The following is a 23,885-nucleotide window of genomic DNA, read 5'->3' on the forward strand; positions in this document are numbered from 1 at the left end:
TGTGGCTTGCGGGCTTAGTTGCTCCGTGGCATGTGGGATCTTCCCAAACCCGTGTCCCCTGCATTGGCAGGCGGATTCTTAACCACTGCACCACCAGGGAAGTCCCAAGTCTTCATACTTTTTTTTTTTTTTTTAATTTTATTTAATCAACTCTTCATACTTTTAACAGTTCTGTAATTGCAAGTTAAAGTCACTTGTAAAATGATTAAGATAGATTCTTCCACTGAAATGAAAGTTCTAATATACTATTAAAATGAGTATAATAACAGTGTCAACCTCATAAATGAGATTAGAAAAGCTCTTAGTCCAGAGCTTGTCAAGGAATAAACACCCAGTACATATTATTATTATTATTAATGTATTCATAATAATATATCATTTCTGCACTAACATTAGCTAGGGGTCTACCTAAATTACAACACCAAAGTGAAAATAACTCTCTTTTGGGAGCTATTTTTCACAAAAACTTTTAGTTGCTTGGTGTTTTACGTACTTTGCTAAGTGAGTTGCCTTTTCACACCAGCCTTGAAGCACAGGTTGTTCACATGCACGGTGTAGAAGAAAGTTTTTGACTTGAATGTTAAGGGCTTTGGAGTCACTTAAAATTAGCCTTTGTAATTGTGTATGTGAAATCTATAAATTCTACGGGCCTACCATACTCATTTTGAGCATTAAGAGTCTCCATTTTGGGGGCTTCCCTGGTGGCGCAGTGGTTGAGCGTCCGCCTGCCGATGCAGGGGACGCGGGTCGTGCTCCGGTCCGGGAAGATCCCACATGCCGCGGAGCGGCTGGGCCCGTGAGCCATGGCCGCTGAGCCTGAGCGTCCAGAGCCTGTGCTCCGCAACGGGAGAGGCCACAACAGTGAGAGGCCCGCGTACCGCAAAAAAAAAAAAAAAGAGTCTCCATTTTGAGGTAAAAATTGAAGGACTAGGGCAAAATAGAAGGGGGATGAAGAAAATGCCTATTATAAAAAAGATATTAGGTTGGCCACGTTCACTGATTATTTCATTTAATCCATATGAAAGCTCTGTGAGGTAAGCATTATTATACCCATTTTACAGAGGCAGTGATGCTCAGCAAAATTAAGAGATTTGCCTAAATTCCCACAATTAGCAAGTGGTCAGGATTCATATCCAATTTTTTTTTTCTTTAACATTTTTGTTGTGTCCATATCCAACCTTCAGAGGCTCTTACCTTTCTACCATATCCTATGACTCTAACTGTAATGTATGGTTGTTTTATCAAATTTTCTTCCATTTAATTGCCTATTTAATTTCACCTAAATGTGGGAAAAATCATTTTTTTCTAACTTATTTTAATTAAAACATTTGCATTTACTTAGAAATATCAAGTTAGCAACAAAACCATTCCTATTACTACTATTATTATTATTAATTTGCAATCACAGCGTGGTATACAATTAACAGAACAACAATTATTTTGAACAAGCTGAATCAAAGACAATTGAAAATGGGAAAAATCCCAACTCTATCTGTAAGTAATTTGTGCTGTGTACCAATAAAACCTGCTTTAAATTTCTGTGCTAATTTAAACCCCTGTACTCTATCAGGCAAGGTTACTGGCTATTGAAAATACCATTAAGGATAGGGCTATCTAAAGACACACTTGATAGTATGTTATTTTTACAAACATGAAAAGACACTGTACAGTGTCCAGTTTAAAGACAAATCATATGGCCTTACATTCCCCGCCCCCGCCCTTTTTTTTCTTTAAAATTGGTTATGTAATGAGTAGTTAAATACTTCTAGACAAGAAAAAACCTGCCCCTGGAACCACACTGTTTATCATCATTTTTTTTAATCTTCATCTTCTTCATATTTCTCTTTGTCATCATCTTCTTGACCCTTTTGTCTTTCTTCTTTTTCTTTCTTTCTTTTTTTTTTTAAACAGGGAATGCTCTTCTTTTTTTTTTTTTTTTGACTGTGCCTTGTGGGATCTTACTTCCTTGACCAGGGATTGAACCCCGGCAATGAGCATTTAAAAAAAAATTCTGAGAAGTTGATTGAAGCATCTGGGGACTTTTTCTTGCATTCCTTCTGGAAAGTTTGTAGAAAGAAAGAGAAAGAGGGAAGGAGGGAGGGAGGCATATATTCTCCCATCCCATAGGTTGCCCTTTCATTCTATTGATGGTTTCCTTTGCTAAACAGAAGCTTATTAGTTTGATGTAGTCCCACTTGTTTATTTTTGCTTTTGTTGCCTTTGCTTTTGGTGCCCATGCATATATGGTCCATTAATTTTCGACAAAGGAGATAACAATATACAAGGGAGGAAGGAAGGAAAGAGAAAAGAAAAAGGGAGAAAAAAGAAAAGAAAAGGAAAGGACAGAAAAAGAGCGTATTATGGTATTTTTCTTCTTGGCCCTTTCAGATCGCCTTTGCCCATGTGTCTATGTCTAGTTAACTTTTCCTCAGTGGGGTACAGAGTCACCTAGAGCCCATTTCACTCTCACTTGCACTGACACTGTCTATGGATCTCAGTGTGTTGCTATGCCTGTCATTCTTTCTGATTGAAAAAAAAAAAATTGTTCAGTAATAAAGGTGCATTGCTTCTTACTGTCAGCCAAGAAAGATGTATTTTTCTATGTCTTCTGCCTGAGTCTACAACCCCAAGCCCACCTCAATCGGAGGTCATTTGCATACCATGCTTGAAGGAAGCCCTGATTCCTTATTCTTTCACAGTGTTACTTCTCCAAAGCAGGCCTAGGGTGAGTAGCAGCTTAGCCTTCACTAGCTTCTCCCAGGGCAGTGCTTCCTTTGGTTAATGGAAAGACTGTGTCTCTTCCCCTTTGCCTGTTTTTCCCTGGCTCTCAGGCCTGTTACAATCCCCTTCCCTACTAAAATAACACAGTATTAGCATACTGCTAGGAAGGTTGAACGGAAGGAATGTGGGATTGGTTCTGCCACTTTTTGCAATGTAATCTTGGGCAAGCAAACTCGCTGAACCTTTATTTTACTCATTAGTTAAATGAGTGTACTAATCACACCAGTCTATTTCACTGGTTGCAGTAACTATAAATGAAATTATTCCTGTACAATAACCTAAAAGATCCTCTGTAGAGAGATTATGTAGAAATAATTCTTAGCTAGTAGCTTGATTTTTTATTTCAAATAAAGCTATTTCAGTTATCTTTGGTCATGTGACACACCACTGTAAAACTTAGCGACTTAAATATGTACAGCTGATTCAGTTTGTTACACAGCACCAACTAACACAACGATGTTAAGCAATTATACCCCAAAAAAGATGTTAAAAATAAATAAATAAATAAAACTTAGTGGCTTAAAACAGGGGTCAGCAAACTGCAGCCCATAGGCCCAGTTGCCAGTATTTGTAAACAAAGTTTTATAAAAGCACAGTCATGCTCATTCACTAACATATTTTCTGCATCTTCTTTGAGCTATCAGGTCAGAGTTGAGTAGCTGTGACAGAGTTGATGCCCATGAGCCTGAAATATTTACTCTCTGGCCCTTTAAGAAAACATTTGCCCACTCAAGGCTTAAAACAACAATGGTTTATTATTTCTCACAATCCTGGATGTTAGCAAACTGGGCATTTCTTCTGTTGGTCTCACTTGGGATCACTCAAATAATCTGACAGCTTTTTTTTTAACGTCTTTATTGGAGTTTAATTGCTTTACAATGGCGTGTTAACTTCTGCTGTATAACAAAGTGAATCAGCTATACGTATACATATATCCCCATATCTCCTCCCTCTTGCGTCTCCCTCCACCCTCCCTATGCCACCCCTCTAGGTCATCACAAAGCATCGAGCTGATCTCCCTGTGCTATGCAGCAGCTTCCCACTAGCCATCCATTTTACATTTGGTAGTGTATATATGTCAGTGCTACTCTCTCACTTCGTCCCAGCTTCCCCTTCCCACCCACCGTGTCCTCAAGTACATTCTCTACGTCTGCGTCTTTATTCCTGCCCTGCCCCTAACTTCATCAGTACCGTTTTTTTAGGGTATTTGTTTTTCTCTTTCTGACTTACTTCAATCTGTATGACAGACTCTAGGTCCATCCACCTCATTACAAATAACTCAGTTTTGTTCCTTTTTATGGCTGAGTAATATTCCATTGTATATATGTACCACATCTTCTTTATCCATTCATCTGTCAACGGACATTTAGGTTGCTTCCATGTCCTGGCTATTGTAAATAGTGTTGCAATGAACATTGGGGTGCATGTGTCTTTCTGAATTATGGTTTTCTCAGGGTATATGCCCAGTAGTGGGTTTGCTGGGTCATATGATAGTTCTATTTTTAGTTTTTTAAGGAACCTCCATACTGTTCTCCACAGTGGCTCTATCAATTTACATTCCCACCAACAGTGCAAGAGGGTTCCCTTTTCTCCACACCCTCTCCAACGTTTATTGTTTCTACAGTCTGACGGCTTGACTGGGAATGAGGGTCTGAGACAGCCTTTCTCAAGTGTCTGGCAGTGGTGACTAGCATCTTCATTCCCCCTGTACTTGGCCTTTCCTCCCCCTGAAAGGTAGTCTGGGCTTCCTCACAACAAGGTGGTCTTGGGGTTTTAGGAAGGCAAGAACAGAAATGCAAGGCCTCTCAAGTCCTAGTCTCCTGAACGCATCCAACAGCAGCATTTTCATCACATTCTCTAGGTCAAAGCAAGTCACTAAGCCAACCCAGGTTCAAGGGGTAGAGAAATAGACCCCACTTTTTGATGGCAGGAGGAGGAACATCACATGACAAAGGTGTGTGGACATAACCTAGTGTGCTGTGCTGGGGACCACTACTAATATGATCTACCACAGGCTATTGTATGTGGACTGCTTCTCTGTGGCCTAAAATTGGTTCATATTTTGCAGAAACCAAATTCTGCTGGAACATGCAGGTTGGGATGATCATAATGCCACTATTTTATAAAATTTTCTGTTGTTCTGTTTCACTGGCAGCTTTTCTCAGTGACACCAAAGATCGAGGCCCTCCAGCGCAGTCACAGACCTGGAGAAGTGGTGAGAAGGTCCCCTTTGGGCATTCCTTGAGAGCATTTGAAAGACCCCTTCAGGTGCAGACCCAGGCTCTTCGAGACTTTGAGAGGGTAAGTCACATGGGTGGATAATTGTTATCCCAGTTAGAAGGAGTATCAGGGGATAGTGGTGTCTTATAAAAGTATGACCCATAATTTAGCTTGAATTATGGGTATTCTTATCAAAATGTTGTCTCTTTCAATAGCATTTATCCCAATAAGCTTAGGCACTGTTAGCTATATGCTGAGCACTGTGGTTAATGGGCAGTTGCCTGTACCACTATTTCTGTCTTAACATTTTTACCCCTGGTTTACTTCTCAGATAAATTTAGGAAGTTTAAATGGCACCCCGAGAATCTGTAGGTGGGCCATAGTGAGCCCAGGAGACCTAGTCAGTCGGTTGGCATTATATGCTCTGCTGCTGGCTTGGACCACTCTGGATATCTGGATACCATCTACAGCATGAGGTGGCTCAGCCACAGCCATTTGCTTCTCAACAAGAATCTGGCATTGCTGCTTGAAACTCCTGATTTAACTCTTGAAGTGCTCTGTATCTTGATAGGTTTATCCTTAGATTTGGCCAAAAGCCAAATTGCTGACAATGTAATACAGGCCCCCAGCTCCCTGTGCCCTGGTTTGATCCAAGGAGGTCTGCACAATAGAACCTATCTACTGGAACCTATCTGCAGGCTGGAAAGAACACCCAGGATTTCTTACGTCCCTGTGTGCTAAAAAAGGAAACAGCTCTTTGGTGCCCCCTGGGGGTTGCCCAGGAATCAGGACACACATATATACTGTGTAAAAATGCCCTGAGATGTGTGGGTTTCTTTTATTCTTGAACTGATAGCTTTTGTTATATAAAATTAAAATTCCATTTTCAAAAAAAGGTTAATAAAGTAGTGTTGACATGCGTTTACCCTGTCTTCTTTCAATTTGTAAATAGAAATGTTTCACTAGGACCTAATGTACATCCTACCAGACATTCCTGTGGACAAAGAATGTGTTCCATATAATGTGTGCCTGAGAATCTAAACAGCCTACTCTTGGTTTTTGTGCTCAGAGTTGTCATGGCCACCGTTTTTTTTTTTTTTTAAAAAGACAGAGTTTGCAGGAATATTAAGTGGTTTTGAAGACTAACCCTCTGAACAGCTGTGGTGCTTGTGGTAGGAGTGGGGGCAGTACCACCCACCCCCTTCCTCTTTTCCGCCTTTTGCATCTGCTGCAGTGCAGAAAGGGTGAGCAGAGCTGTGGCACTCCCCAAAGCTGTGAGGGTGCTCTCTGAAAGGCAGTCTGCCTGCATGTTCCTTTTGGTGGAGAGGTGATTTGGATCATAGAAATGAAGGGTGTCACCTCTACTGATCAGATGAATGCCCAGGTGCTGTGGGAGAGGGAAAATAATGGGCTGAGCTGGGTGATGAGTAGAGGTCAGCTGACTTTCAACTGTGGAGTCCTAAGTCTTTTTCTCTGAGCAATAAGGTCTAATATCACTGGTTAGTCCTTACTCCTCAATGCTGGGAACCACTGACAGAAACCAAGGTAAAATGCAGAGAAAAGGCCAATAAGAGATATTTTACATGTCTCTCCCCTATGTGTCAAGCAATATATAAATAACAATGAGGCTACAGCACATGCATTTGTCAGAATGGTCATTGTCAGTAAACCAAGCTGTGACCTGCTCACAGGTCTGTTCATTCTTACATCCATTCATCCATCAATTCATTCTGTAGACTTTGAATGATAGCACCTGCTGTATGAAGAATCTCCATGAAAGGATTTGAAAATTAGAGGAAACATTAGTTAGAAAAAAAAATGTAGGAGGGAGAGTGACACATTCCAATGTCCCACCCTAAAAACTGGTAAAACACTAAATAACATGATATTTTCTCTAAAGTTTAAATCATGCATTCAGTAGCCTTGGGATAAAGGATGAGATCTGTACTCGGAAAGGGGAAAGGGACATATTAAAGGTTTGTGCCAGAGAAAGGTTAGCTCCTCCAGGGCATGAAGCAGATGTCAAAGAGATACAGGCCTGGCCTGGGCAGCCAGGAGTCCATCTGTCTTAGTCCATTCAGGCTACTATAACTCAGACTGGGTAGCTTATAAACAACAGAAATTTATTTCTGACAGTCCTGGAGGCTGGAAGTCGAAGATCAGGGCACCAGCATGGTTACCTTCTGGTGAAGGCCCTCTTACTGGTTCATAGCTGATGCCTTTTCACTATGTTCTTGCAAGGCAGAAGGGGCTAGGGATCTTTCTGAAGCTTCTTTTATAAGGCATGAAACCCAAAGGCCCATCTCCTAATACAGTACCATCATCTTTGAGGTTTAGGATTTCAGCATATGAATGGGGGCAAGGGGGACACATTCAGACCATGGCACCATCCTTACTTCACTTATCCCTGCAACAAATACTTGATCACTTCAAATAAGATGCTATTCCTATCCTTAGTAATAGTCTATTGGGAAGTACAGACACTGCATTACTTACAATATAAGGTGTCCTTATGGTAAAGATAAGGACAGTGTACGCTGAGATCTTGAGAGAGAATATTTAATTTTATTAAAGGACAGAGAAGGGCCTCCTACAAGAGGACACCTCTCATGGGGCTGCACATTTAGTGACATCTTCAAAGTTCAGTTAGATTTTACCAGTTAGAAAAGGAGATTATAATATTCTGGACAAAGGGGAAATTTGGGTGAAAGGAAGAGAAATATGTTCATGTATAGATCTGATAAGAGACTGGGATAGAGGGATGCTATGGTCTGAATGTTTGTGTTCGCTCAAAATGCACGTGTTGAGATACTAACCCCTAAAGGTGATGGCATTGGGAGGTGGGGCCTTTGGAAGGTGCTTAAGTCATCCTCATGGATGAGATTAGTGCCTTATGAAAGAGGCTCCAGAGAGATTCCTAGCCCCTTCCACCATGGAGGATACAAGAATTCTGTGACCCAGAAGAGAACGCTCACATGACCAGGCTGGCACCATGATCTTTGACTTCCACCCTCCAGAACTGTGAGAAATAAACTTCAGTTGTTTATAAGCTACCCTGTCTGTGATATTTTCTTAAAGCAGCCTGAACAGACTTAGTCAAGGGAGGTATGGAGGGAGACTTAGAACAAGGAAAGAGGAAGTTTATAGCAGTACAATCCTACCTTAAGAAACAGGAAACATCTCGAATAAACAACCTAACCTTGCACGTAAAGCAATTAGAGAAAGAAGAACAAAAACACCCCAAAGTTAGCAGAAGGAAAGAAATCATAAAGATCAGATCAGAAATGGAGGAAACGATAGCAAAGATCAATAAAACTAAAAGCTGGTTCTTTGAGAAGATAAACAAAATTGATAAACCATTAGCTAGACTCATCAAGAAAAAAAGGGAGAAGACTCAAATCAATAGAATTAGAAATGAAAAAGGAGAAGTAACAACTGACACTGCAGAAATACAAAAGATCATGAGAGATTACTAAAAGCAACTCTATGCCAATAAAATGGCCAACCTGGAAGAAATGGACAAATTCTTAGAAATGCACAATCTGCCAAGACTGAATCAGGAAGAAATAGAAAATATGAACAGACCAATCACAAGCACTGAAATTGAAACTGAATCAGAATAGCCATCATCAAAAAATCTGGAAACCATAAATGCTGGAGAGGGTGTGGAGAGAAGGAAACACTCTTGCACTGCTGGTGGGAATGTGGTATAGCCACTATGGAGAACAGTATGGAGGTTCCTTAAAAAACTACAAATAGAACTACCATATGACCCAGCAATCCCACTACTGGGCATATACCCTGAGAAAACCGTAAGTCAAGAAGAGTCATGTACCAAAACATTCATTGCAGCTCTAATTACAATAGCCAGGAGATGGAAACAACCTAAGTGTCCATTATCGGATGAATAGATAAAGAAGATGTGGCACATATATACAATGGAATATTACTCAGCCATAAAAAGAAACGAAATTGAGTTATTTGTAGTGAGGTGGATGGACCTAGAGTCTGTCATACAGAGTGAAGTAAGTCAGAAAGAGAAAGACAAATACCATATGCTAACACATATATATGGAATCTGAGAAAAAATAAATGTCATGAAGAACCTAGGGGTAAGACGGGAATAATGACACAGACCTACTAGAGAATGGACTTGAGGATATTGGGAGGGGGAAGGGTAAGCTGTGACAAAGTGAGAGAGTGGCATGGACATATATACACTACCAAACGTAAAATAGATAGCTAGTGGGAAGCAGCCGCGTAGCACAAGGAGATCAGTTCGGTGCTTTGTGAACACATGGATGGGTGGGATAGGGAGGGTGGGAGGGAGGGAGACGCAAGAGCGAGGACATATGGGAACATATGTATATGTAAAACTGATTCACTTTGTTTTAAAGCAGAAACTAACACACCATTGTAAAGCAATTATACTCCAATAAAGTTGTAAAAAAAAACCCAAAGACTTCCAAAAAAAAAAAGAACAAGGAAAGAAGTAATATTAAATATACTTAATCAGTAAAAATTAATTGATCAGTTAATATGATTATTTCTGAAACATTTGTTGATGGAGGAAATTCTAAGGAAAAGATCCTTTGATTCCAGAGTAAGTGATAATAGACTAAAAATGTAAATACTGGCACATTATGGATAATACATCATTGGTCAATTAACAAGTGAAAGTGACAGCATCTTTCTTCACTATATTGGTGCAAGAGGAAAGGGCAAAGGGAACAGAGCTTTGAAGATATAGTTTTCTTTCTTTTCTTTTCTTGCATTCTGTATCGCCGAGCAACAGTATGAGTGGGGTTAGAGAAGGATAGGCAGGGGGAAGGGGTCAGAAATAGTGGCACAGATGAGCCTACTCACCTTTACACTGGTAGAAGTAAGTTAATACGTATTGTTTCCCATGATAAAAGAGTTTTGCTTAGTATGTATGCTTCATTTGTACTTTTTGAATGAGTGAATGATTTAACTAATTTTTAAACCTTGTCAGCTTTGTTTAGAGGCACTTCCCCCCACCCCCCGAAGATACATTGATGGAATTATCTCTATTCTTTCCAGAACTATAGACTTGAGAAGTGGGTTAAGTGCTTCTCATAAATTGCCTTATTTTGTCTTTATAAACCTGCATGAAACAAGCATCACTGTTCCTATTTTCAAGCGAGGGAACCAGAACTCATAGAGATTGTGACTTTTTCAGGATCATGGAGTTTAGGTACCATGATTACAAATCCTGACAGGTTGTTGGGTCATTTTACATAGTCATATGTCAAATGGCCATAGTCATATGTTGAGAAAAATTCTTTCCTATATGTTTTCTCACTGATCACAGCACCCACCCCACCTCCAGCATCTCTGGGGTGAGCGAGACTAGAGCAGCACATAGATAGCACTAGCTAGCGTGTGTTGATCACTTTGTGTGTCAAGTAGTGTGCTAAGTATGTGAAGTATCATCTCATTTAATGCTAATGGAAACCCTGTGAAGAAAGCATGATTATTACACCAGCTTACAAATCAGGAAATAAAGGCACAAAGAGTAACAAAGGAACTTACCAAGCATCTCATAATGTGCTGAGAATACTCGTCATTTTTGTGACCTAAAATAGTACTTTCTATGTTGGTGGTAATAAAAGTGCTGACTCATATAGGCCTGGAATCATGAGCTCCTCCTATTTAGATGGGCACAGAGTGCAGTTCTGTCTTCCCTAGGTAAACTGTAAATCCACTTGTATCTCCCAGTATTCTCCATCACATGCTTTCTATTCCATTAATTCTGAACTGCTTGCAATTCAAAGTTGTTTCATACTTCCAAGCCTTTGTTCTGGCTGTTCCCGCTGCCTAGAATAATTTTTCTCTCCTCTTCTTTACCTGGTTAAAGCCTACTCACCCTTTAAATTTCAGTTCAGGTCCAGTTTTCTGTTTATTTGTTTTTTCCTTTTAGGATGCCTCCCCTCATTCTCCAGTCTCAAAATATATACCCAGACTCTAGGCAATTCAGAGGCGGAAAGCCTCTTGTTCACCTTTTTCTAGTCTCTAGAACCTAGCATAATGCTGGTACATAGTAAGTGCTCAGTAAATGTTCATCAATTAAACTAAATTTGTTGAAAAGTGTTGAAGATTAGGTGTTATATTGGATTTGTATTCCCCCTGGCCTCTACTTCAGTATTCACTGAGTATATTCACAGTAAGTAAAATGATTCTAAAGAGGGTATTGGTATATTAATTAATTGGTTAGGATAGGAAACTGAGAAGTCAGGAAAAATACATTTATTTTTAGAAGTCCAATGTGCTATCCATTGTACTACAGAGGCAGGTGGGAAAAGTACATTTATTTTTTTATTTTTTATTTTTTTTGTGGTACGCGGGCCTCTCACCGCTGTAGCCTCTCTCGTTGCGGAGCACAGCCTCCGGACGCGCAGGCTCAGCGGCCACGACTCACTGGCCTAGCCGCTCCGCGGCATGTGGCATGTGGCATCTTCCCGCACCGGGGCACGAATCTGTGTCCCCTACATCGGCAGGCAGACTCCCAACCACTGCGCCACCAGGGAAGCCCAGCACATTTATTTTTAATGGTGAGGTTAAAGGGAGATAACTGTCTACCTAAACTGGGATCATAAAATGTAAAGTAAGAGAAAGAAGCAGAGACCTTTCGAAATATTGGACAGGATTTATTAAGAAGATCATAATAATAGCTAATAATAATATGTATTGAGTGTTTATTAAACACTAGGCACTTTTTAGACATTTAACACATTTTATTTCAGCTCTTTTTCAGTTCATTTTCCTAACTTATGAGATAGATATTAGATGTTATATTACATCCATTATATGAGTGAAGAGACCAAGACTCAAAGAACTTGATGAAAGCTATTTCAGGTATAAAGTGGCAGAGCCAAGATAATTCCAAGAGTCAAGGTTCTTGGGGAAATGAGAGGACCATTCAGAGGAGAGGTTACCTTAGTGCAATGTGTGCAATTTCGTTCTATGCAGAGAATCAAAATGGCAAATGCTATATATAGAAAAGCCGTGGAAAGGGTAGGGGTCTGTGGCTTTAAGGTCTAGAGGAGGCCTCCACTGCCCTCCCCTGTTTACACATTTTCTAATAATGCTGTCTTTAACATGAAAATGCGGACAAGACCAGCTGCAGTGTTTGCTTAATTATAGTCTGAAGCTAGCTTTTCTGGGCAGTCTGAATCCAACCACAGTGAGTCAGCCTGTTGAGGCCCCACCCATCCTGGCAAATTTTTCCACTTGGGTCTTGAAGCCTGGGGGGGTGGGGTGCGGGAAGTGAGTCCTAAAAGGGACTTTTCTACTTTTATGGAGATCTGAGTTATCACGGCCTGGGTTTCCTGTTCTAGTTTAGGTGAGTCTGGGTCATGTGACTTCTGCCTTTAGGTCCAGCCATTTCAAGTGCTTCTTGAGTTTCTCTTTAATTACAGCCTTGGCAAATGAAAGCCACTGGTGAAGTACATTTTCTTTCTTTTTTTTTTTTTTGAAAATGGCATTTATGTTCCTCAAGCCACAGTGCCCCAAGCATACTGGTTTTGGTTTCACTAGTGTCTTGAGACTTTCAAAAAGTTATTAGATGAGAAGGGAAGGGGGGAATAAATCTGAAACTTTCTGCAATCATAAGCACAGGATTTTTTCTTTCTTGTTAAACATGACTTTTCAGAGGGATTCCACACAGTCATTCCACAGAACTTCGGCAACATTTTCATTCCTAAGCAACACTGCCAAAAATAGGCATCAAATCAATCACATTTTTCTTAAGAACTATGAATAAAAGCAATGATTCTGAGTGCTGTAGAGGATGCAGAGATGTATATGAGTTACCATTCTCGGAGAGCATACACTCTGATTAGGACATAAGAAATTTAAATTACACGAAATTTAATTTAAATAACATCTAAGGCACCAGTGGAAGAGATCACAAGATTAGAGTAATTGCCAGTCAAATGTATGTCTTTAAAATCCAGTCGTTAGGGGCTTCCCTGGTGGCGCAGTGGTTGAGAGTCCGCCTGCCGATGCGGGGGACACGGGTTCGTGCCCTGGTCCGGGAAGATCCCACATCCCACATCCCACATGCCACAGAGTGTCTGTGCCCGTGAGCCATGGCCGCTGAGGCTGCGCGTCTGGAGCGGGAGAGGCTACAACAGTGAGAGGCCCACATACCTCGAAAAAAAAAAAAAACCTAGATGTTAGGACAAAACATTTTTTCTAATTTGTATTCATACATATCGGTAAACTTTACAAAGTTATAAATATTGGTTCACATTTGGTTACACAATTAACAAAGTAACTTTATCAAAAAGAATGAAATTACAAAAATTGAACAACCCTGAAAGTTCTGGAAGGTATGGTTACCAACACAGAAAAGAGCAATCACTTCCACAGAGAAAATGGCACTTGAATGAGAAAAATCCTTCTTATTTTTTGTTATCTCCTCTCTGTGTCCTCATTAGAACTTGTTGCCTTCTCCTCTTCACTGTATGAAGAGAAGCTCTGTCTCTCTTCCTATGGACTTGAGGAATTTCCATTCCAATGATAAAATTTTAAAATAACAAAAATAATGTTATCAATGAATATTTATTGAGTACTACAGTGTGCAGACCTCTGTGAACGCACCTGACTTGCATTATCTTATTCAGTTCTGAAAACAGTCTTTTGAGGTTGGTACAACCATTATTTTCATTTGTACAGGGAGAGACACTGAAGCTAGGAAAAGACTAGTGATTGCTAGAAAGTGCTAGAGCTGGGATTTTAACAGAAGTGTACCGATTCCAGAACCTGAACGCTTAGCCACAATTTCATTATGCCTCTCTATGTACAGCTGCTCCCTTATTCATTTGTTTGTTCATCTACTCAGTATATGGGTAAAATCTATGTGCCAGGCCTGTTCTAGCTTTTACATAAACAGTGATCAAGTATGAAAAGGTGTGTGTTGAAGGATGAATGTTTCAGTGTTTTTATACTAATAAAATATTAGAAACAATCTATTATTCATCAAGGCAAGGATTGATTATTTCAGCCATGGTACACATACAACAGAGCATCACAGAGCAATGTACTGACTTGGAAGGATGTGTGTAATAATAATAAAAAAATTTAAGATTAAACAACAGAACAACAACAATTTGAATATTACATAAAATAAGATCTCTTTAAAAAAATTATTTTTACATGATTTTTAAAGGTTACTTTCCATTTCCATTATTAAAAATATTGGCTATTTGTTATACAGCACATCCTTGAGCCTATCTTACACCCAACAGTTTGTACCTCCACTCCCCCACCCCTATACTGCCCCTCCCTCCCCACTGGTAACCACTAGTTTGTTCTCTGTGTCCGTGAGTCTGCTTCTTTTATGTTATATTCACTAGTTTGTTGTATTTTTTAGATTCCACATATAAGTGATATCATAGTATTTATAAGATCTCATTTTTGAGGGAGAAAAACTAGAAAAGTCTGGAAGGATATACACCAAAATATTTAAAGTGATTAGGTCTGGGTAATAGGATTAGCCATGATTTTTACCTTCTTTATAACTTTTTGTATTATCTGAATTTTTAATAACGTGCATTCCTTTTATTTATCTAATCATTCAACAAATATTTCTAAAGTGCTTACTGTATACAACATAATGTCTTAAGCACTGTACATACAATAATGGATAGGCAAACATGGTTCCTGCCCTCAGGGAGTTTACAGATTAGTCAGTTACAACAGAATGTAATCATTACAATGCTGTGGAGGTACTCAGGAGGGACCCTTACCCAGACTTTAGGGTCAGATGGGCTTCCTTTAGTAGGTAATATCTAATTCAAATCCGTACAGGCTAGTTGGAGATAGTGAAGTCAGAGCTGAATGGAAATTGAAGAGGAATGACTTTCCAGGCTGACACTGCTACCCGTGAAAAGTCCTGGAGGCAGCAGAGCAAGTTCAGCAACAGGAGGCTTTTTGTCATGGCTGGAGCACTAGAGTATAGAATGGGGTTCAAGCTGGTTTTATCTCCCCCTACCACCTGCTACTCTCGGTCAAAGCCTTATTGTTACTGCCATGGTTATTCATGGTATCACTGTGAACTCAGCTCTTATGCCTAGACAAAGTCTTAATTGTGCCTTTGAAATCACCTTCTTTCCTAGAGAAGGGTGGAGAAAGAATTAATGAAAATCTAGAAAAATAGGTGAGGCCATAAATTGACACGTTCCATCTGAATACTAAAAGCTCAGCAAATAATCTTCCTGGGTCGAACCAGTTGTGAACAAACAACACCAAGCCCTGCTCTTGTTGGTCGGGCCAAACCGTAGGAGAATCTAGTTTGGAGCCTAGGAATCCTTGGGAGCTCCCAGCATCAGTGCAGCTCAACTGTCGTTTTGCCATGGAACTTATTTAACTGTCTCTGACAGTGCTATTTCTGGCTGGGCCATTTATTTTTGGTGACCAGGGAAGTTGTTATTTGTTTTGTTTTGTTTTTATATAGTTCGTAGCGCTCCAATATGGTGATGACAACACCCTGCTGTTCCAGGATCATTGTGGGTAGCGTGGGTGTGTATCTATGGTGGGGGAAGACAGCAGGAACATCACTGGAACCCCTGCCATTTATCTACACAATGATGCTGCCTAAGACAGGGTTTATTTATCGACCTGATATAATAGCTCTGTTGTTAGCTGTCTTGCCATCAGGCCACGTATTTCAAGAAAAGGCTGTGTAGAGGACGGGTATCAGTATGCTTCTGAGTTTAAGGGGAAAAAATTGAATGATATTGTTAATATTTTAGCATTTAAAGGACTGAAACTTCAGGGATTATGTTGAAATTTCAGAAACAGAGTTTCAGAAGAAAGATTTGTTTATTGTGCAACCCCAAAGAAAAAAAGCCAGATGTTTGTAGAGTTCTCAGTCTGCTTTCTGAGGCAGGCATCAACAGCTGGCTTCTGGAACACTGGACAGAAACCCTGTGTGGAAGTGAAAGGGTTGATGAGTGGAAGACCAAGTTGATTGACTTCGATTGACATTTTCCTTATTAGAATGTTCTGCAGAAGTTATGCATATTCTTCAGGGCAGCCAAATGAGTATGTTTTTCCTGTCAAAATGTAGGGTGGATCATGTTTTCTTTCTGTTTTATTTAAGGACTGTAACAAAACTTTAACTTTTGATAGAACGTAGCAATCCATGAGTATTTAATATTGAGGGCCACTTAAAGTATACTTTAGCTAGCCTTTATGTTAGGGCCCCATAATCTAAGTAGGATTAATATGTATTTAGAAATGGTCAGTTCTAAACCATTTGCTTTTAACTGAATTGAACTGAATTGAAATTGAATCTTTATCATAGAAAAGTCCTTTGTAAAAGGCAAAGGACTGGATGTGTTACTTCTCACAGCTTTAGTTTCTTTCTTCTTTTTTAAATAACAGCTTTTTTGAAATGTAATTTACATACCATAAAATTCACCCTTTTAAAGTGTACAATTCCATGTTTTTTGCATATTTAATGAGTTGTGCAACAATTACCACTATCTAGTTCCAGGATATTTTCATCACCCCCCCAAAAACCCATCATACCCATTAGTAGTCATTTCCTGTTCCCTCTTCCCCCAGGCCCTGGAAACCACTCATCTAATTTCCCTATGGATTTGTCTAGTCTGAAAATTTCATATAAATAGAATCATGTAATATGTGACTTTTTGTGCCTGGCTTATTTCACATTATATAATGTTTTCGAGGTTCATTTGTGTTATAGCATGTGTCAGTACTTCATTCCTTTTTATGACAGAGTAGTATTCCATTATATGGATATGCTAAACTTTGTGTATTCAATCTTCTGTTTTTGGATGTTTGGGATGTTTCTGCTTTTTGACTCTGCGAATGATGCTTCTGTTTTGTGTGGACATATGTATCTCTTCTCTTGGGTGTATACCTAGGAGTGGAATTGCTAGGTCCTATAGTAACCCTATGTTTAATCTTTTGAAGACTAGCTTTGGTTTAGTCACCTTGAAAATGGAGAAAACTATGTTTTATATAGGTTCAGGTGGTCAGATCCTCTGAGGTCACAAGCAATATTATTTATAATGAAGGATACTTTTTGAAAATATGCAGGGACCTAAGGTAGAATTGGAAGTGCCTTATTAGTCACAGGGGAACCCTAGGTTCACAGGGGTCATCTAGTGTCATGAGTAAGGCCCTGATGAGTATGAAATATGGGTCAGACTGCTGGAAGCTGTAGTCTGTGCTCCTCCACTTTCTAGCTAAGCAAATCGGCTAACTTCCTGATGTCTTACTTTCCTGGAGTATAAAATGGGGATAATAATATCCAATCCACTTACTTCACAGTGTTGTAATGAAGATAAAATGAAATAATACATATATGGAAGTGCTTTGTATATTGTCAAATCCTATACAAGTGATTGTTGTCGTGAAGATAGTGTAATTATATCTAATTAATTTTGTAATACAAGTCAAAGTCATTCAAAACAGCCAGTAATTTAACTTTTGTAATTCTCCAACTTAGATTTTATCAGAAAAGCATAAGGACACCCAGACACATAGATGTATTACAAATAAAATATTTATATGTGAAACAAACCATCCTCCTCCTTCTCCTTGCCCCATCCCTTCATGTCTATCCCTGCCGTCTAATCCAAAACAAGTAGGGTTCCTGGGTGCTAAAGAGCAGGAAGCGTTCTCCAGCCATTGGTGTGACCTTCCCACAGGTCTGTTTTGAAAATGTAACAGTTAGCAAAGTCTGTTGAGAGTCATCCTTAGGCCCCTAGTCGTTGTTGCTGCTTTTGTCTTGGAATAACATGTCCTTTACGCTCACTTATCTCCTCTTCCTTTTCCTGTGCAAGGCAACCAGAGCACTCAGTCTGAACAGGTAGACTCCCACTACCTTTTAGGGCTCTACCATAAGAGAGCTGGTGGGGTGCTCTGAGATCTTTCAAAAAGTGACAGCTCTCTCATTGGTGCTGCCTTTGGTAATATCGTTTCTATCAGAAAATATGTTTCAAACATAGAATCTCAGGATGGCTAAAGACCTTAAAAGTTCTCCAGAACTAACCTAGTGGAGGTGTGAAGATTCTTAACAATATCCCTGACAAGTGGTCCTTTAGTTTCAGTTGATTCCTTTTTGTGGCAGGAGATTTACTATCTCTCATAACGTAAGTACTAAGTAAATATTTGATGTATGAATGTATGGATGGAGTGTGGCAATAAGTTCATTGCATCCAGCTCTACTAGAGAATTTATTCTTATATTTAATTGAAAGCTGCCTTCCTGTAATCCCTAGTTTCATTCCATTTAAAATAGTTTTTTTAAAATAATAAACTATTTCACAGACAAGAACATACAAAGAACAATAAAACACTTGTCCATGTATCCAATATCTAAATTTTTTTTAAGATTTTTTGATTTGAACCATTTTTTTAAAGTCCTTATTGAATTTGTTACAATATTGCTTCTGTTTTATGTTTTTTTTGGGTTTTTGGCCACAAGGCATGTGGGATCTTAGCTCTCTGACCAGGAATTGAACCCACACCCCCTGCATTGGAAGGTGAAGTCTTAACCACTGGATGGCCAGGGAAGTCCCCCCAATATCTAAATTTTAACACATATTATTTTTGCTCTATTTGCCTCATATTGAAAAATAAAAGTTCACATTACAGATGCAATTGCAACACTCTTAATAGCCTACCCCAATCCGACCTCCTGACTCCTTTCCAACAGTTAATTACTATTAAGTATTTTTCCGTAAGTCATACAATTAGAAAATAGCAGAGTTGAGATTTGAACCCAGATCTCCTTGGTTCAAAAGCTATTGCCCTTTCCACAATTCTGTGCTATCCCACCTAGATAAATATGTATAATAGTGATAATATTTATTGCCAATTTGTAAGTGGGTAGTAAAATGCCAAGGGTTGCTTAAAACACTATTCTCCCGTTCCTCTGCTTACCATATTAAGTTATTTACGAATATTTTTATTTTCATGAAATGTAAAATTATGAATTATCACAGATATCAAATTGGTGAAGTTGAGTTGCAAAAGTTTCATTATATTTGAAAAGAATGTGTGAATTAAGATGATTAATCATTTTTAGTGGAGTGGAACTGTATTTTTAGGAGAGGGATTGGTAAGAGATCAATATGTTTTCAAGCATTTCCATTGTAAGAACTATCTGGGGGGTCTGAATATGATTAAGCAAATTGAGGCTGAGTTGTTTTTAAAGGCTGACTTGACAGTCGGTTATGTTAATGGGGCATGACGTACAACAGCTGGGTTGTAATCTCCTACTATTGTTGGCATTGATTGAGTTCTTATTAAAGTCTTGTTTCCAGTCTGGACTAATACATTAAGAAGCTGTGGGAAGAAGAAATTAAGGAAGGAGCAGGGGAGAACTGTTAATGTTTGGAAAAAATATTTTCAGAGAAGAGTAAAGATTTTCTATATACTACATTAAAAAGGAAGAACAAAGATAGAAGCACTGCCCCTTGCTCAAGAACCTGCAGTGTTTGTTTCCTAAGCAGTGCAGAGCTTATCCAAAGCTCTGAGAGGCCCTGATTTAGGAGGTCTAGTGAACAGCCCAGGTGTGTGTGGTTTTGTTTGATAAAGCTACAAAACACAAACAAATAAAACAAAACATAAGTAATAAGCAAATAAAGTAAGTAGTAGGTAGTTCCTCGCCCTTTGTTCAAACTGAGAACCAGGATCTGCTAAAGGAACAAACTCTCGGGCTCCTCATCCTGACTTTCAAGGTCTTTCTAAAATGGTTCTTCACTTCCTGTCCTCTCTGTTCACCCACTACAGGACAGCATGTGCCCTTTGTTTCAGTCCACTTGGTCCTCTGCACTTTTGCTTATGTTCTACCTGCCTAGATTGCCTTGTATTCTCCCTCCAGCCTATGCAAACTTGATTCATCCTTTAAGGAGAGCAAAAATGTCACTTCTCTCTGGAACCTTCTCTGGTAGCCTCTCTTTCCTAATTGCTATAGTTTTTATTATTTGTACAGTTCATACTGCCCTTTGATTGTTATTTATCATATATTATTCCCCATTTACTCAGAACTCTTGTACATAGTTCAGATTCTGCATTAAAATTAGTCTATTAGAAGAATTAATTTTACTTATAAAATTACCTTTAGATATGCTCTTCCTCCTACAAGATCTGCATAATCTTGTATACAGATTGAATTCTATTAGGATTAAATCCAATGAAGTCAAAGTCAGCAGGTTAGTTATTCATCCATTCTTTTATTAAATATTTCTTGAGCACCTACTATGTGCCAGGCACCATTCTGGGTACAGGTGATATAGCAGTGAACAAAACAGGCCCATATCCTGGCTTTCTCATGGAGTTCACATGCTAGTAGGGAGAGACAGACAAGAAACAAAATAAATAAGTAAATATAATATTTTAGAAGGTGATTAAAAAAAACAATGAAGGGAGACATGGAGGTCTGGGGTGAGGCATAGGGTGAGTAACAGTTTTAAATAGGGTGGTCACCTCATAGAGGAAGTGACATTTGATCAAAGACTTGAAGAGGGTGAGGAAGAGAATGCAGATAACTAAAGAAAGAGCATACTATTCAGAAGTATCAATAAGCTGAAAGGCCTTGAGGAGGGAGGGTGCTTGGTGTTTTTAAGAAACAGCAAAGAGAAACAGTGTGGCCGGGGCAGAGTACGTAGGGGAAGGGTAGTAGGAAAAAAGTAGAAGAGAGGGTAGGGGAGAGGCTCCAGATTATACAGGGCCTTGGGACTTATGGGCTAACAAAACGACTGACTTAGCCTTTCACTCTCAATTAGATGGGAAGCCATTGGGGGTTTCCAGCAGAGGAGCAATCTGACATTTTGTAACCCTCATAGTGATATGACTGCCGCGCTAAGAATCGACTATAGGGGAGCAAGGGTGGGAGTGGGGAGACCAGTTAAGGGGCTATTCAAATAACTCAGAGGAGACCTCACAGTATCTTGGGCCAGAGTGGCAAAGGTACGAGTGGCAGTGGTGGTAGATAGCTTCTCTATATGTGTTGAAAATAGAAATCTTGATAGACAGATTTACAGACAGATGAGATGATGTGCATGAGAAAGAAGGGTCAAGAATAATTCAAAGGTTTTGGCCCAAACAACTGCAAATATTGGTGGTTACAAACTGAAATGGGGTCCAAAGAGGAAGGAACATATGTGCTGGGAAAAATTAGGAATTCAGTTTTATATATCACGAGTATGAGCTGTCCATATTCAAGTAGAGCTTTCTACTAGGAAGTTAGGTGTAGATTGGAGTTCAGGAGAAAAGTCAAGATGGGCATATAAACTTAGAAATTTAAGTGAACAAAACATTATTTTTCTAGTCACCATTCTAGCAGATGTAGTTTCTTTGGAACCATTAAAACAAACTTTTCTATATCATTGGAAAGTTATGAGAATAATATTGGGTTGGCCAAAAAGTTTGTTTGGGTTTTTTCATAAGATCCTAGCCGAACGAACTTTTTGGCCAAGCTAACATAAGCAAGCTAGCCCATATTTAACAGATCAAATCAGCAAAAAATGAAATATATATGCAATAATTATCTATTCATTAATTTAACAAATATTTAGGGAGTGCGTCCTAAATATTCTGCAATGAGAATACAAAGACACAAAATAGGCCTTGCCAGCCCTCAAAACACTCTAGTTTGACTGAGGTGATTGTATACTGCACAGTGGGAAGAATTAACTGGAGAGGTCTTCTTGGCAATTGTGGGAGCTGAAGGAATATAGAGAGGCATATAAGTCATTGACCCTTGGGCAGCTTACAGACTAGTTGGAGAGGTAGACACATGAAAAAGTTAAAAGCTCTAAAATGTGTAAATAACCCTGCAGGACAACAGAAAAGCATTACCATGAGGCAGCATACGAGCACTTGCCAAACGTTAGTATTTGCCCTAGGAGCTCAAGAGGAAAAAGTTTTTCCAGTCTGGCGTAGCAGGAAAAGCTTTGTTTGGGTGGAATTCAAACTTGAGAAAGTGACTTGAAAAAAGAGGCAGGGTGTCTTGAGAGGGTGTGATTTTTTTTTTTTTTCTTTTATACTAAGAGTGATGAGATGCCTGTGAAGGATTTTTAAGTAAAGGAGATGACAGGATAAGATTTGAGTTTTGAAAATAATGCTTTTAAAATAATGGGTTGTCTTAGCTTTAACAAGGAGAAGAACTAGCTGGATGAATTCTGGCAGACATGATAGACACTGCTGCAAAAGTTTTTGCCATGAGGTTTGTCGTGAGAATGGCACATTCAAGTTGAACTACTTAGCCAACAGCTGGATATGTAGGGCTAGATCTTGGGTGAGACAACTCAGTTGGAGGTTTGGGGACTGTTTGGGAGGCAAAAGTCAAAGCCCTAAAAGTGGATAAAATCTCTAAGGGAGAAAGTGTGAAGAGAAAAAAATCAGAAGGCTAATGACTAATTATCATTTAAGTAGTAGCTTTAAAGAGCCAGGAAAAAAAGAAAAAAACAAACAAACAGAGAAGAGGCTAGAGAGATAGGAAAAGAACAAGGGATCACAGGGCATAAGAGAAAATAGGCTTAATGTGAAGAAAGAAATATATAGGTTGGATAAGAGCACCTGCATTCATATGCAATTTTACTTTCCATAAAGCTTCTATTAAATTATCTTACATGATGAAAGAATCCAAGTAGACATCAAAAGCATGATTAAACACTAATCTAGGATCTGGCACCTGGTTTCCCCTGTGCAAAATGGAGGTAATAATAATCAGGTTATTCCTCTAGGAGCTTAGACCAGGAAAGGGCCTTAAAATCACCGTTTCCAACCACTGCATTTTATAAATGAGGACAGTTAGGCCTCTGGAGAAGTGTACTCCCAAGGTCATACGTCTATTTAGTAACAAAGCTGGGACCAGAAAAGCATCTTCTTGAGTCTTACCTCAGACTTTTCTCTTCCTCACTGTCTCTAAGTAAGCCTAGGTGAAATTTATTTATTCTAAGAGCACAGATTTAATGAAATTAGCTAAATGCATTTTAAATGTGCCCTTTTTTTTTAAATGAAGAATATATTGTCTTAAGTTACCAGTGGTCTAGGTAAGAAATGTGTTGCTTACTTATAATCCAGCTCTATTGAAGAGAATGCTCAGTTCTAATTATGCCCTCCTGAGGCCACTTTATTCACTCAAATTTTTTCTGTCTTTCAAAGCAAAGTGCAAGTCAGAGCTTTCTTTCTCTCACCATCCTAATGAGAATGAATCACTCTTTCTTCTGGGTTCCCACAGATTCAGTATTTTTCAAACTTTAGGACAAAACGTATTAGTGGGTCATGGAATCAATTCAGTGGGTCACTCCCAAAAAGAGAAACGGAATAGGAAATATCAGAGTGCATCCTACATAGTGATGGTTAACATTACTTTGGGGAACTTTTACTTCAGTTGTGTGTGTGTGTGCATGCACTGGATTGCAGTGCGAAATGTAAAATGTTTGAATAACACAGGCCTGGAGGATTATAATGTAAAACATATGCACCTACATCTCTACGGCCACCTATCTCTTGGAGGGCTGGGACTGTCTTCATCTTTGTATTCCTCATGCCCAACATACTACCTGCTGTGTACAAAAAAGGGAGGTTGATTGGAATTACTATGAAGAGTGAAGAAAGAATTAGAAGAATGAAGAGCAGGTAGGTTGGGGAGGAACCTTATATGTGAATTAAGTATAAAGTTTTTGTTTCCTTTACTTTGGATGTTAATATTAATTTGTTTTCAAGCTAGTATTACTGCACCCAAGAACCTGTGTTTGGTATCTGTGCTGTGGCGTTGTCTCCCAGTCACCTTCAATGTCCCGTGTGGTGTGGTATAAATAATACTTCCTGCCAACGTTGCAGCTGTCATTCAAGGATCTTAAATTGCTTTAG

At 39.1% G+C, this 23,885-nt stretch overlaps 1 protein-coding gene across 2 annotated transcripts in view; it reads left to right on the plus strand.

Annotated features, from left to right (window-relative positions):
* Positions 1-23,885, plus strand: part of PDE4DIP (phosphodiesterase 4D interacting protein) — a 217,252-nt gene that overhangs the window by 48,214 nt on the left and 145,153 nt on the right. For both annotated transcript variants that reach the window (XM_024764822.1, XM_024764823.1), the window contains exon 3: positions 4,937-5,082. In XM_024764822.1, coding sequence (XP_024620590.1) covers positions 4,937-5,082 — 146 coding nt within the window. The remainder of the gene's footprint in view (positions 1-4,936; positions 5,083-23,885) is intronic.

The sequence above is a fragment of the Neophocaena asiaeorientalis genome, unplaced genomic scaffold, assembly GCF_003031525.2.
Source record: "Neophocaena asiaeorientalis asiaeorientalis breed wild unplaced genomic scaffold, Neophocaena_asiaeorientalis_V1.1 scaffold62, whole genome shotgun sequence".
NCBI classification, from domain to species: Eukaryota; Metazoa; Chordata; class Mammalia; order Artiodactyla; family Phocoenidae; genus Neophocaena; species Neophocaena asiaeorientalis.